This window comes from Eurytemora carolleeae, unplaced genomic scaffold, assembly GCF_000591075.1.
Source record: "Eurytemora carolleeae unplaced genomic scaffold, Eaff_2.0 scaffold11, whole genome shotgun sequence".
NCBI lineage: Eukaryota > Metazoa > Arthropoda > Copepoda > Calanoida > Temoridae > Eurytemora > Eurytemora carolleeae.
This window is the reverse complement of record NW_019396030.1, coordinates 78,823-95,137: the sequence shown is the minus strand read 5'-3', so window position 1 is coordinate 95,137 and position 16,315 is coordinate 78,823. Positions and strand designations below refer to the sequence as shown.

The 16,315-nt window shown below is 32.9% G+C and overlaps 1 protein-coding gene across 1 annotated transcript; it reads right to left on the bottom strand.

Annotated features, from left to right (window-relative positions):
- Positions 1 to 519: 519 nt before the first annotated feature.
- LOC111695898 (uncharacterized) lies at positions 520 to 12,868 on the bottom strand. Its single transcript, XM_023465367.1, is given in 17 exon segments — positions 520 to 750; positions 954 to 1,041; positions 1,572 to 1,708; positions 3,032 to 3,140; positions 3,317 to 3,468; positions 3,936 to 4,082; positions 4,542 to 4,661; positions 5,628 to 5,686; positions 6,019 to 6,052; positions 6,364 to 6,487; positions 7,005 to 7,063; positions 8,603 to 8,773; positions 9,460 to 9,575; positions 9,875 to 9,981; positions 10,822 to 10,968; positions 11,023 to 11,120; positions 12,741 to 12,868. Coding segments are annotated over 17 exon segments (1,791 nt in total). The 5' UTR covers positions 12,765 to 12,868; the 3' UTR covers positions 520 to 651.
- Between the last annotated feature and the right edge of the window lie 3,447 nt (positions 12,869 to 16,315).

Sequence of the window (16,315 nt, the reverse complement as noted above, 5' to 3'; positions counted from 1 at the left end):
TCTAGATACACGATATAGTTTCCTGTTTCTAGATACAATATATAGTTTTCTGTTTCTAGATACACGATATAGCTTCCTGTTTCTAGATACACGATATAGTTTTCTGTTTCTAGATACACGATATAGCTTCCTGTTTCTAGATAAATAGTAAAGCTCCCTGTTTTTAGATACACGATATAGCTTCCTATGTCTAGATAACCAGCATAGCTTCCTGTGTCTAGATAACCAGCATAGCTTCCTGTTTCTTGATAAACAGCATAGATGCCTGTTTTTAGATAATGGATATAGCTTCCTGTTTCTAGATAAACAGCTTAGCTTTCTGTTACTGTTTCAAATAGTTTTCGGTTTCTTGTTTATGTAAATATAACTGTATTTCTATTTGTATATCTTATCTGCATCTGCCTGTATTTGTACAAAAATATTTACATATTTGTATCTAAAACCATCTTTTTCTGTATCTATGTATATCTGTATCCGGCATCAATATTACAAGTTCAATTGTTACATTAATTTTTAATAAATTATAAAATTTTATTTTTATTCATTTATCTTTAAATCTTTAAATATGCAAGATTTTACACTGCAGAATTGTCAAATACATTTTTATGTTCATTTAATTTTATAATATATTTTTACTAACTGTAAAACTTTTCAAACTTTTGTAGCTTTTGACTGTTTATAAATCATCTTCTCTGATAGAAACGGTTCTTTGTTCTCTTTCTCTAGGTTTAATTGAAGCTCTAGTTTAATCTAAATAGAAAAATTAAACTAATTATTATAAATAAAAGAAGAGCATATAACAAGTTCTTTAAAAACCGAATAATTTATTTTAAAACAAAATTATCTTGATAAAAAATAACAATTCGTCATTTTAATAAACAGATAAATATCACAAGTCGGTTTATTTTTTCAAAATAAATTATCTTTGCTTTAGATCCTTTAACTTAAATAACCTGTCTCTGTGCGTCCACTTTCCGTCCATAGACTCCATGGAATACAGCATAGATGATCCCGAATACAAACGCAGCAATTCCGAAAATTCTTAAAAATAAGATAAAAGAATTGAGTCTCTCAACAAACTCTGATATTTTAATCTTTATATCTTTGCAACCCAATGCCGAAGACCTTAGGTATTTTAAACTTTTATTAATTTTGTTGAATCAAATAATATCGGTTTACACCATCAGCTTGCAAAGATATAGAAATTAGAAGAGTTGAGTTTGTGAAAAAACATGATTTTGATTTGATTTAAATTTGATTAAAATTTCAATTTCTTAAAGAACCTCAAAATTTTCTTTAACTTTTCAATTATTTAAGATAGAACAAAGAAATTGAGTATTTGCTACCAACTCCGACTTTAATTCATATATCTTTGCACCCCAATGTCGTAGACCTTATTTTTAAAAAATAATTTTATGTTTGAAATATCAAAGGTTTACGCTGTCAGGTTGAAAAAATATAAGATTTAGAACGTTTGAGTTTGTTAGAAAGACTTAATTATTAAAAGAGAAGTATATTCATGGATACTTTTAAACTATGGATGAAGACAGAAGAGCATATTTATCTCTAACCTGAAGGCAAGTGCTGTACTTTGTAGTTGATCCTTGAGAACTCCTCCGACTAAACCTCCGATACCTTTCCCGAACCCGTAGTGTGCTCCGCCGGTCAAACCGGTCAGGGTTGCCAGAGTTCCAGGGGGAGCAAATGCCTTAAAGTGTACAGTGTAATGCAAGTACATAGGTAAACATTATGATTGAGCCAGTTAAATGCATGTTTGTACATTAAACAATACATACCAGCCGCTTAAACATGTATGTACAATGTACATTAAACAATATATACCAGCCGTTTAAACATGTATGTACAATGTACATTAAACAATATATACCAGCCGCTGAAACATGTATGTACAATGTACATTAACCCTATCCCTGCTGGGGTACTTGAAAACCAGGATATGCTGGGGGGGGTCAATTTGACCCCCCCCTCTAAATCCCATGTTTGATGTCCAAATATGACAAATGATACATCATTGGAAAGCTCTTGTGCTCTACTTTTAGAATCTGCAAAAAAATTTGCAAATTTGCAAAAATTGAATTTAACAATACATACCAGCCGCTGAAACATATATGTACAATGTACATTAAACAATACATACCAGGCGTCTAAACATGAATGTACAATGTACATTGAACAATACATACCAGCCGCTTAAACATGTATGTATAATGTACATTGAACAATACATACCAGCCGCTGAAACATGTATGTACAATGTACATTGAACAATACATACCAGCCGTTTAAACATGTAAACACAATGTACCATGTACATCGAACAATATAACCGTGCCGATTACACTAACATGTACAGTGTACAATGTGCCATGTACGTTGAACAATATATCCGTGCCGATAACACGAACATGTACAGTGTACAATGTACCATGTACATTGAACAATATATGCGTGCCAGATAAAAAGCTGGTATAGTACTAAAAAATTTAAGAGTAGTCTTAATTTTGTATGTAATACAATCAAAAATATATAAAATTAAAATGTAATCTGAGCTGGGAACTTTAGAATAGTGGATATCGGGATTAATGCTTGATCCACTCATTTCTTAATCTTCAGATTAAATATTGCTTGTTTTCCTCATGAATTTAATCTCCAGATTAATTAACAGATCAAGATTAAGGATATCCCATTCTAAAGTTTTTAGCTCAGAGTTGGGAACTTTTGTGTTTTGGATATCGAGATCAATGCTTGATCTAGGTCTTTTGGGAACTTGTGGATTAATTTAATCTTTATTCTATATCCGCAGTCTAATTGTACCCTATAGGGATAACTGAAATGAAGAAATTGATCCTCAAATTAAAAGTGTTCAAAGTTGATATCGAGATAAAACGATTCGGGATTATACAGTTCCCAGCTTAGATTATATTTTCAAAAACAGAAATTTTTAACTTAACAAACAAAGCATATATTTACACTTTTTCTAATCGGTTATACCCCCTATACGATACAATACCTTGATATATTTAGCTTGAGCTACACTGAGCATGAATATTGTGAAGACCTCTAGACCTTCGAATGGAAAAGCATACCAAGCGCAGTTTATAAAAGAGTATCCAACATACCTGAGATAAAGAGATCCAGAGTAAGATATTCTAATCTGTGTTTGGTTAGAGTTAACAAGTTTTTTGAATCTTTTTATTGAGGAATTTTTTCATCCCTAAATTTCGTTCAAAAACACAATTTTTTATTGGTTTGTCACAAAAAACTGGACATTGCGAGGGTTTCGTTTATTTTCTACCTTACACCATACATGAGTAGAGCCCATATAATGATATTAACCGTTCCAAACATATCAACTATTTTATCAGAGTAGTAGAGGAAGGGTATTGAGATTAAAGCTCCGGTAGTAATTGTTAATCCAAGTAGATAGATCGGGGCACCTAGATCTTCCTAAAAAATAGCATTAACTTAAAAATTTTAAATGTGCACACTACATTGAATAATTGAAATTGTAATATTTGGTTGAGAATTAGTGCAATTTTTCTTCCCTATCAGGTGTATGATAAAGTATGAAGTAGGTATCTATGTTTATAGTTTGTAAGACTGATAATTATCCATTCTGATTTCTATTTCTCTACGAAAGTGACTTATGCATTTTTACTTCAAGAAAACACATGGAACTATCTGAATTATACACTTTTAGAAAAACAATTTCTTCCACATTATTTATCAGATAAAGGTTTCAAGGGTACCGTTGTGAATCAGGCATTGTCACTTTTGCATAGAGGGTTACTTGAAATTGCGTTTACAGTCTTTTTTAAGGCCAGAAGCTTGTTTACTCCAGGGTTAAAATATAAAAAGGATCTAAAACAATGACTTTTTCTTTTCTTTTTAATATGTCAAGGTATGATGCTAACCTTGAGATAGACGAAGAGAAATGTCTCGACGAACCCGAACATAATCCCGCACACGAACATCATGACGAGGAAGATGATGCAGGAGATGTTACTAAAAATCAGCTTTAATCCTCCAAAAGTATCTGAATCCTTTGGTAACCCTATATCCTAAACAAAATGATGACACGAGTACGACTAAATCTTTTTTTTTATAATTTCTTGTTGTTGAAAGATAACGGAACTAAAATTTTCTAATCCCTATATCTTTGCAACCCGAAGGTGTGAACATAAACTTTAACTGTGCGGTAAATACGAAATATGATTGTCTTAATTACATGTGAAATAGATAACGACGTAGGAATTGTAATTATGTTGACTTGTGACATAAGATATAAATTAAAGTTTAGTTTATAGTGTAACTCCGTAATGTTCACTGCGATAGAGTATACCTAAAATCCTGTTTTGAAGCAGGTCTGATCGTCTCCATCATTTGGGATCGATATATAGCTGTTAGAATATCTAAATGAATTCCTAGATTGAAATATCTAAAGTCCACCACATTGGGTAACAAAGATATAGGGATTATAAAATCAGAGTTTATGACTTGGTTCCTGATAGTTTTATAACCTTGTCTATTAAGAAGATACAAATAATTGTTCCCAGAAGAAGAATATCACAGATTACAAACGGAGCAATATAGTTCATAGATCCAGTCAGCTCAGTTATTGTATCCATCAGTAAACCAACCTAGATTAATATATTCTACAGTTAGATATATCCTTGAATTATATTCTAGATTTATATCCTACAGTTAGATATTTCATAGAATTATTTTCTTTATCTATATCCTAGATTTACATTCTAAATATATTAATTATATTAAATATAGTGTAAACAATAAATATGTAACTTTCTTTATCCTTTCCTTTCCTTTTCCTTTTATTTCTATTTTTATATTTTTTTTTTAGAATTGGGGGGAAATGTTCCCACAACCTCTACTTTTAGAGGTTTTTAAATATATTCTCCTGAAACACCTAATTTTGTAAGTTTTTGTTATATTTCATAAATAAATAATTTTTTACTTTACTTTACTTTAATCTATATCCTAGATTTATATCCAATATTCCTAGAGTTAGATATATCCTTGATTTATATCGTAGTTTTTTATCCTAGAGTTAGATATAGCCTAGATTTATATCCTAGACTTAAATATATCCTTGAATTATTTCCTAGATTTATATCCTTGATTTATATCCTAGAGTTAGATATATCCTAGAGTTAGATACATCCTTGAATTGTTACCTAGATTTATATCCTTGAGTGTGATATATCCTTGAATTATTGTCTAAGTTTATTTCCTTGGTTTATATCCTAGAGTTTAATATATCCTTGATTTATATACTTAAGTTATCACTTCTTGACTTGCGAATTACACTCTAAATTACGAAATAAAAAATCGCTTATTTGACAGCAAAAGTTTAATGACCGCAAAATAAGCAACAAAAAATCGCTCATCAACGATAAACAATCGGTTATTTTGCAGTCATGGGATTTTTTATTTCGTAATTTAGAGCGCATGACGGAAGATAAAGCTACCTTTATATTTAACAATGAATATTCTGAATATTTCAGTTTTAAAGTTTTGATAAACGTTTTGAGCTCTAGTCGGAAATAAAAATAAACAACATTTAAAAAAAAAATATTTAACAATACCAGAGGTGAAACAATAGCCTGAGCCAAGGTTCGGTACACGATCTGTCTCCCGTATGCTCCTGAATATATAACTAACATATTAGATATTATACAAATATACAAATATATACAAATAATGTAAACTGGCTTCGGGATAAAGCTGATGATGGCGTCCAATTTATCATCCTAACTACGTGTTAGCTGAGCAAAAGATATTAACAGTAATGAATAAAGTAAACTTTTAATAAAAAAATTACAGAGCCAAGACGACTAGAAGAGCATCTAAGCATTTAATCGCGAACCTTAATGAAGACACAACTATGTTGTCATTTGTATATGTCATAGAATTGCAGCTGCGCGCTTATGCAAATAACATTAAAAAATTAAATGAAAAAATATGATTTTGTCAAACCTTTATTTCCAGCTTCCTCCTCTAGAGAACACATCTACGAAAACAAATGAATAGAATCAGAAAAAACAAAGTATCTTTCAACCTACGCACATCCACCATACTACACTTCTGACCTACTCGCACATGGTTTTTCATCTGCAAGATGGACATGTGGACGCAGTGCCCGGTTCCCTAGCCTGGACTAGCCGAGGCGTTCGGCAACCTAGCCTGTCATTGCCGCAGCGCACGGCCCAGAAATTGTCTTAACCTAACAAAACTCTCAAACAATACAAAAAGGCTCTCGTAGGTCGAAAATTTAGTTGGTCAGAAGTTCAGTAGATGGTATGTCGCGTACACCCTGACCACCTGTATTGTTTGCGCATCCAGCATGATAAAGCAGCAGGCTAAACACATCGTGGCAAGGACACGTAGGATAAAGTAAACAAAGTTGGTGACCATCCTCCCCTCACCTTCCTCTTCAACACAGTAACTAGATTATTCATATATTGGATCTTTCAATTTCAACACTTTGGACTCTTTCACCGTGTAGTAAAGCATCAAAAGTGTAATTTGAAAGCATCAGAAGCAAAAAGCAAATCAAATTTAATGCCTCACTCACTCTTTTTTAGAAAATATTAACTTTCCAGTCAAATTATACTACCGTGAGAACTATAAATCTGTAAAATAAACGATATCTTTGTCCTCAATTCTTTTTACTCAACAAATGTCGGAAATAATTTAGGTAAATTTGCTTCTGCAGCAATGGTAAATTTTTAAAATTTTCTGAGCTGTAAAATTTTGTTATGTATGCTACTAACCCCGATCGATTGATATTGATTTACACTGTGGGCACTTTTATTTAAAGGATCTATAAAATCTAACTAATTTCATAGATCCCCAGATTAAAAGTTTCACATAATAAGGGCACGGCAAAGTAGAATGTCGCGTGGTCTTGCGATAGATATATTACTCCATTGAATGAATTCATTTTAAAAAATGTTTTACACCTGATAAGATCTGTTTCAACTTGACATTGGAGTGAGCAGAGTTCAGGTAGTTTCAGTTCCTAGTTATAGATCAGAAATTATAGGTCAGGTAGTTTCAGTACCTAGCAATAGAACAGGAATTAATGGTCAGGTAGTTTCAGTACATAGCAATAGATCAGGAATTGATGGTCAGGTAGTTCAAGTACCTAGCAATAGAACAGGAATTAATGGTCAGGTAGTTTCAGTACATAGCAATAGATCAGGAATTGCTGGTTAGGTAGTTCAAGTACCTAGCAATAGAACAGGAATTAATGGTCAGGTAGTTTCAGTACCTAGCAATAGATCAGGAATTAATGGTCAGGTAGTTCAAGTACCTAACAACAGATCAGGAATTAATGGTCGGTTAGTTTCAGTACCTAGTTATACAGGAATTAATGGTCAGGTAGTTTCAGTACCTAGCAATAGATCAGGAATTAATGGTCAGGTAGTTCAAGTACCTAGCAACAGATCAGGAATTAATTGTCAGGTAGTTCAAGTACCTAGGAACAGATCAGGAATTAATGGTCAGGTAGTTTCAGTACCAAGTATAGATCAGAAATTATAAGTCAGGTAGTTTCAGTACCTAGCAATAGAACAGGAATTAATGGTCAGGTAGTTTCAGTACCTAGCAATAGATCAGGAATTAATGGTCAGGTAGTTCAAGTACCTAACAACAGATCAGGAATTAATGGTCGGTTAGTTTCGGTACCTAGTTATAGATCAGAAATTATAGGTCAGGTAGTTTCAGTACCTAGCAAAAGAACAGGAATTAATGGTCAGGTAGTTTCAGTACCTAGCAATAGATCAGGAATTAATGGTCAGGTAGTTCAAGTACCTAGCAACAGATCAGGAATTAATGGTCAGGTAGTTCAATTACCTAGCAACAGATCAGGAATTAATGGTCAGGTAGTTCAAGTACCTAGCAACAGATCAGGAATTATTGGTCAGGTGTTATGTACCTAGCAACAGATCAGGAATTAATGGTCAGGTGTTAAGTACCTAGCAACAGATCAGGAATTAATGGTCAGGTAGTTCAAGTACCTAGCAACAGATCAGGAATTAATGGTCAGGTTGTTCAAGTACTTAGCAATAGAACAGGAATTAATGGTCAGGTAGTTCAAATACCTAGTTATAGATCAGGAATTAATAATCAGGTAGTTCAAGTACCTAGTTATAGATCATGAATTACTGGTCAGGTTCTTAGGAATCGGAAAGGAATAACTGGTTAAGAAGTTCAGGTACCTAATAATAGAACAGGAATTTTAGGCCAGGTACCTGGGAAATGAAAAGGAACTAATGGTCAGGTAGTTCAAATACTTAGTAATTGATCAGTAATTATAGGTTTCTTAGTTCAAGGACCTAACAATAATCAGGAATGAATGGTCAGGTAGTTCAAGTACCTAGCAATAGATCAGAAATTAATGGTCAGGTAGTTCAAGTACCTAGCAATAGATCAGGAATTAATGGTCAGGTAGTTCAGATTCATATGAATTGGAAAGGAATTAAAAATCAGCTAATTCAAGATCATATTGATATTAAAATCGGTCGGAACTGATAGATATATTGATCGTTAAAAGAACCTGAGATCTTGAATCTGCGCTGCATGGATCTGCTCCGAACTCTAAAGCAACGTTTGCTCTTCCCTCCATCTCCATAACAGGATTTAAAATCAACCCTTCTAGTTGCATAGAACCCGGAGTCAAGGACTGAATACAGTGCGGGGAGAGGAGAGAACAGATATCTATGTCCTCCTTTAAATCATGGAGAATTTAAATGATCAAAAAATGGCGACAAAAAGAATGTATGGTAGATAAAATGTTTTTACAAATAACTGTGTAGACATTCCCTCACCGAATATGGGAGAACTGAGGTCAAAACTTGTATGTCGGGAATCCCGGGATTAAGCTGTTATCATATTCTGATTAATCTATATATTTACTTTGATTGTCTGTTTGTTTGTCTGTCTGTCCGTTTGTATCCAATAAAGGTCAAAACGGCTGAACCGATCAAGCCAAAATTTGTTGTGGGACCTTGCGTGACCCCAGGGAAGGCTTATGGATGATCGAATTTTCCAAAATTTGACTCTAACAAAATTCAATTTTTGAAAATTTTTAAAATCCCCGAAATTTGTTTTTGTTTTACAATGCTCACAAAAAGAACATGTTCACAATTGAAATAGAAGAAAGGCGCGAAGCGCCCTCAAAGCCTAGGGAAATAAATTTATCTTGAATATCCCGTGAAACTATGGTTGTATCCTGCAGGAATAACTAATATTGATGAATGAAGCGCGTACTCATCAAATCATAGAAGTTGTCGAGTCCATGATTAGCGCTATTTCAATTTCATATAAAAACTTTGGCCTCTTTCAAAAAAATGTACTTTTTAAATATTGACAGAGATTTATTGTCCAAAATGTAAAATTGTCCAAATTGATTTCCTGACATGACTGAGAACAGTTAAAGAGCTCAACCCTGTATTGAGTTAGGTTCTGTAGATTAGAGAAGATCTGAGTATTATTGCAGGTATCCCAGCTCAGTCTCAGCTCAGATCCAACTACAACCAACATCCCATGATATTAAAATAAATCTGAGTTCAAATGTATAAACATTAACGTAAAATAGAAGAAGTGGCTACTTACATACCTGTATCCTAATGGTTCAATTTTGCTGTAATACTAAATGCTGGTTTCTAATTTTAGAAAAGATATTTTTAAATAGATAAAAGAAAAGAATAAACTTTTGCACAATTGCTAAGGTTTCATAGACTAGAATTTCATACTGTTGAAAATTCCGGAGTTAATCCGGTAACATTGAAATTTTAGTATTAAAAAAAAAATTTGAACTGGGAAGTTCCTAGAATAGCTGAGGTTGAAGAATACTGTATATTTCTAGTATTAACAGGAACTAAGAGAAGCAGTGTGTGGAATACTCCACATCCAATCACATTCAGTTGTAATACCCTGAGCAACAAGATTCTGAGAATTTTATCCATAATTTTTCCTTTTTAGTTCTAGAAATAGTTTTTCCATAGCCTACATAGTTCCGAAGTATTTATCCTAGAAACCCTAGTTTTGTACCTCACATACTTCCCAAGTATATCTCCTGGGTATACCTCACATAGTTCCCAAGTTTATCTTCAAGGAACTAAAGTTCTATACCTCACATAGTTCCCGAGTTCACATCCTAGGAACTCTAGTTCTATACCTTACATAGTTCCCAAGTTTATCTTCAAGGAACCCTAGTTCAATACCTCACATAGTTCCCAAGTTTATCTCCCAGGAACTCTAGTTCTATACCTCACATAGTTCCCAAGTTTATCTTCAAGGAACTAAAGTTCTATACCTCACAAAGTTCCCAAGTTTATCTACCAGGAACTCTGGTTCTATACCTCACATAGTTTCCAAGTTTATCTCCTAGGAACCCTAGTTCTATACCTCACATAGTTCCCAAGTTCACATCCTAGGAACTTTAGTTCTATACCTCACATAGTTCCCAAGTTTATCTCCAAGTAACCCTATTTCTATGACTCACCTAGTTCCCAAGTTATCACCCAGGAACTCTAGTTCTATACCTCACATAGTTCCCAAGTTTATCTCCGAGGAACCCTAGTTCAATACCTCACATAGTTCCCAAGTTTATCTCCTAGGAACCCTAGTTCTATACCTCAAATAGTTCCCAAGTTCACATCCTAGGAACTCTAGTTCTATACCTCACATAGTTCCCAAGTTTATCTCCAAGTAACCCTATTTCTATGACTCACCTAGTTCCCAAGTTATCACCCAGGAACTCTAGTTCTATACCTCACATAGTTCCCAAGTTTATCTCCAAGGAACCCTAGTTCAATACCTCACATATTCCCAAGTTTATCTCCAAGGAACCCAACTATCGGAGGAGCCACAAACACGCAGAATGGAAGAATTGTATAGATCAGAGCTATATCAATATCACTAGAAACAAATTAAAAAGAAATAGTTCAGATTTTCCATTTTTATTTAGCTCACCTTATTCCTATATCTTTCATATGAATTGTGAGATAAGGAAGTATAGAATATGCTGCTGCTGAGTAGAAGAATAAAGTTAGTTTCAAGGGAAGCAGAGTCTAGTTCAGTTTAATCATCAAGTTCCAGAAAACAATAATATTCAGAATACAATGGCAGGAATTATAAGGAATGATACAAGTTCTGATTTTGTCTTGTTACATGATTCATAGTTTCAGTTTAATATCGTTTTTAATCCCTCCTTTGTCGGTAACAATATTTCAATTATACATGTGCTAAAAATGTCTGTTTTACATTTATAGGTCTTTACCTAATCGAATCTGATTGAATTAAACAATAGAGAATTAAATTTGTTGTTTCAGGGACAGGACGTGGAATAAAATAATTTAAAATAAATAATCCTTGCACCAGTATCAACTTGAAGATACAAATAAACTAATTTAATTAAATATGTTGTCTTGGCATGTTAGAACTACCCATAATAATTGCATTTGTATCAAAACCGAATTGTTCATTTTATAGTAATTTACACTTTTGAAAAAAAAAAAAAACATTTCTGTTTAATTGTGCTCACTTTTACAATAACATCCAATAAATCAATATTGGATATTTTTTCTCATGAAAAAAATAGATGATCTGCAAATTTTCCGTTTTTTCTAAATGCATATTTTTTCTTTTATTATTTTTTATTTCATCTCAGATATATTTATCCCTCTGCATTAATATCAACATTATAATAGCACTTAATTTGTCAGTTGAAGGTGAAATATTTTATGATCAACATGATTTCTGCATTTTGACATTTTATGGATAAGACCATAGATAATTAACAATACGATAGAACACATGATGTTGTATTTTCAAGATTTAAGGGTTTTTTCGTTCACAATAAACCAATGAGGCAGAATGATTAGAATCACAAAGAAGTTCCGTGCAGGCAGCGTGGAATTACAAGTCAGAGAGAGAGCATGTGCGTTGTATCATTGTTACGTAATACAGACGGAGACAAGTGACAATGATACTGTACTGCCATTGGTCTGGTCACGTGATACGGTCTTATTAATTATATTATCAACTATATCTATTAAAACTAAAAAATTATTAAATTCAAATAATTATATGGGCAAACTTAAGTTTTTCAGGCTCCTCTGGGATATCATCGTTTTCAGATTGTTTGCGTATTTGCTGAATATCATCTGGTTAATTGTCCGATTTTTATACAAATTTTATATATATAAATTATTTTCGTAAAAATTTGACACAGATCAATTTCTCGAGACACGAACATCAGAAAGAACTATTATGGGTCTCGATCAACTCCAGAAATGCTTAGGTTTCAGTCTATACCCCTTTAATTTTTTCTTTACAGTTCCTTTAAAGATTTGAAGGTCGTCTTTGTAAAAGAAAATCTATTATAATCTGTGAAAGTTTCGTCTTCTAGAGTTTATGATTTGGTTGTTTATGTTTTGTTAGCACATACTCCATGTTGTACTTAGTAAAAGGAAAATGCTTCTGTATACAAACAAAATACAGTTGTCCCTCTTCACTTGTGTCAGAAAAAAAAATATCAAAATAGTGTTTTTTATTGTTTATAAAAGATATAAGCTATGAAGCAATGCTAACTCTATATAAAGACGATCTCGCAGTTCTGGTTCAATTCCCATGTTTGTTGTAAATATAAAATACAACATTTTCTAATAATTATAATTTGATGATTTTACCCTGTTTACATTTAACTTTCCCATCTTGAACTCTTGTGTTTATTTTGCACAGTAATTCATCTGAATAAATACATAAATGCAAAATTAAACAAATAGATCTATATTATGAATATTATTAGTTACTAATCTAAGCTTTTTATTTACTTAATAATTGCATAGAAAACTAGGGTTAAAGAAAAGATAGGAATTGAGTAATTGCTACAAACTCTGATTTTCTAATCTCTATTTCTTTGCACCCCGATGTCGATTAGATCTTAGATATTTAAAACTATAAAATTCTGCTAGATCAAATAATCTATGTTAGAAATATAAAAGGTTTACAACATCAGGTTACATAGATATCGGGATTAGAAAATTTAAGTTTGTGACAAAAACTCAACTTTTTTTGTGACTCAATAAATATGATAATTCAATGAAAATAATGACAGATAGTCTTCAAGAGAGATTAGATTATTTAAGTGATACAAACATCAAATTATGTTATGCTTAATCTTATCCCTACATATCTTTGATCTACCTAAATCTTATCCCCACATATCTTTGATCTACTTAAATCTTATCCCCTCATATCTTTGATCTACTTGAATCTTATCCCCACATATCTTTGATCTTCTTGAATCTTATCCCCTCATATCTTTGACCTACTTGAATCTTATCCCCTCATATCTTTGATCTACTTGAATCTTATCCCCACATATCTTTGATCTACTTGAATCTTATCCCACATATCTTTGATCTACATGGATATTATCCCCTCATATCTTTGATCTACCTGAAACTTTTGTATCCTCATGTGTCCTTGATCTGCTTAAATCTTATCCCCACATATCCTTGATCTACTTGAATCTTATCCCACATATCTTTGATCTACATGGATCTTATCCCCTCATATCTTTGATCTACCTGAAACTTTTGTATCCTCATGTGTCCTTGATCTGCTTAAGTCTTATCCCCCATATCTTAGATCTACTTGAATCTTATCCCCACATATCTTTGATCTTCTTAAATCTTGTCTCCACATGTCTTTGATCTACTTGAATCTTATCCCCACATGTCTTTGATCTACCTGAATCTTATCCCCACATATCTTTGATATACATGAATCTTATCCCAACATATCTTTGATCTACATGAATCTTATCCACCATATCTTTGGTCTACTTGCATCTTATCCCCTCATATCTTTTATCTACATGAATCTTATCCCCCTATATCTTTGATCTACTTAAATCTTATCTTTTCGTATCTTTGATCTACTTGAATCTTATCCCCACATATCTTTGATCTTCTTGAATCTCATACCCTATCCACGGAGGTCTTTTATCTACCTGAATCTTTCTTTGTTTATTTATAACTTTCATATTTCGTCATACGAGAAGATTACTTTTAACTTAATTTAAATAAAAACATTATCTAATTTGTGTCATCACAATCGAACTGATATATTTACTATCTTCCGTTAACATCAGATAAGCTGCCCCAGACATACCCTCCCCCCCCCCTCCCTCTTCCCTCGTATCTTATAATTTCTAAGTTTTAATCAATAAATGTGATAAATGTAGATTAAACCATAACAGGTAACCAAGAATGAAATAGGCTAAAAAAGGGTAATGTTACTTCTGTACTACGATACTTCGGATCTACGACACCTGTAGGTCAATTGTACATTATATTTTGTTAATCCGACCTACGCAAGAACTGCAGATATTGACAGTATGTAGTTGACTCAGTTGACAGTGCTACCATAAGAATCGATGTTCAAGTTGCACACAAAGGGGATGGTGGAGATGTCACATTTAATGTAGGTTGGGGGTCGGGGTCCTTGCCTTCATTTTTGGTTCAAAGCATCCAATTTTTTGATGACCTCTAATGACCTTTAATTACCTCGACCAATAAAAATGTTTCAACTATGGCTTTATGCATATCAATCGAAAGCTAGGAGCCCAGGGAATACAGTAGCAGCAACAAATCCAGTGGTTGGCCTTATATTGACTTCAAAATTGAAAATGTTTTAACAATGCAGCTAGTATGCATATCAAACGAAAGCTAGGAACCCAGGCAATACAGCAAAAGCAAAGAATTCAGTGTTTGGCCGGCCTTTTGATGACCTCTAATGAACTCCAAATTGAAAATGTTTTAAATATGCTTCTATACTTCTTTGTGCATCCGACCTACCAAAGTTGTGTATCCGACCTACTGAAGTTGTGCATCCGACCTACCAAAGTTGTGCATTCAACCTACGAAAGTTGTGCATCCGACCTACTAAAGTTGTGCATCCGACATACTAGAGTTGTGCATCTGACCAACTAGTGTTGTGCATCCGACCTACAAATATTGGGAATTCGACCTACATAAAAGAGTGCAACCAACTTAAGAAAGCTGTGCAACCGAACTTCAGTAGGTCGGATGCACTAACTTTTTTAAATGAAGTGTGTATCCGACCTACGGTACATCGGACCAACAGCAGCTTGTGCTGCTGAAAAACCACGTGCTTTTAGGTCCGAAGTATCGTTGGACAATACGATCTAAAAAAGAATCAAGAAGCAAAATATATTTGTAGAAATAGGAAACAAACTGAAAAGAGAAGTAATTATGAAGACAATACAAAAAAATGGAGACGTAATTTTAAGTTACTCCTAATTCATAACGGCAACCTAAAGCTTTGTCTGATCAAATATGCATGATAGTAATTATCTTTCTCGTTTTAAAAAGTTGATAAATTTTCATTTAAAGCTGCGCATTTTTGCTTCACTATTAGGAAATTATCGGAATGAAAAACTTTTTTTACTAGGAAAACAACGATATCTTCACATAATTGATCAGATAATGGTTTAATAGGTACCGTTGTTAATCGGACATGACATGCTTCTCTTTACAGATTAAACATTCAAAGAAAGTAAAAAGTAAAATTAAAAACAAGAAAACTATTTCAGAAAGCAAATTCAATCAGGGAAACAGAACGAATAGATAAGAGTAAGCAAGAACAGTTGAATCCAGAATGAACCAAAGGGTAACAAGATAAAGCAAGCCTAAAAAGAAGACAAAAAAAGTTCAAGAAACAAGAAACAATGATTTCAGGAAAATTAAAAATAAACCAGTGTTAAAGATAAAAATGAATAAGGATGACATTTGTAAAAAAGAGACAAAAATGATTTAAAATCAACTCGAAATGAGAGAAAAAAATCAAAATTGTTTTTGCACCGTGTTATAAGCTTTGTTTTAACAGAACTGAGAACTTTTAATTATGAGTTCGATTGTGGGAAGATTAAATCATCTCTTATGTGTGAAACTTCGGTAACAGGGCCAATGATAAATTAGTTTTAGTTTCCACTAGAGGGAGGATTAAATTGACCTGTTCCATTCAATAATAGTTTTAACTCAAAACTGAAACATGATTGACCATTCTGGTCAAATCTCCGAAATTCATTACTTAATGAGAGATTAGTTAATCGATTTAAAAGTTTTCAATTCAGAAAATATGTTAGAAATTGTTTCTATAGCGTTGTAGATGAGAAAAGCCCAATTTAAAGTAGAAATTATTGATAATAGTTTCGGTGAGCTGTTGAGTACTCTGG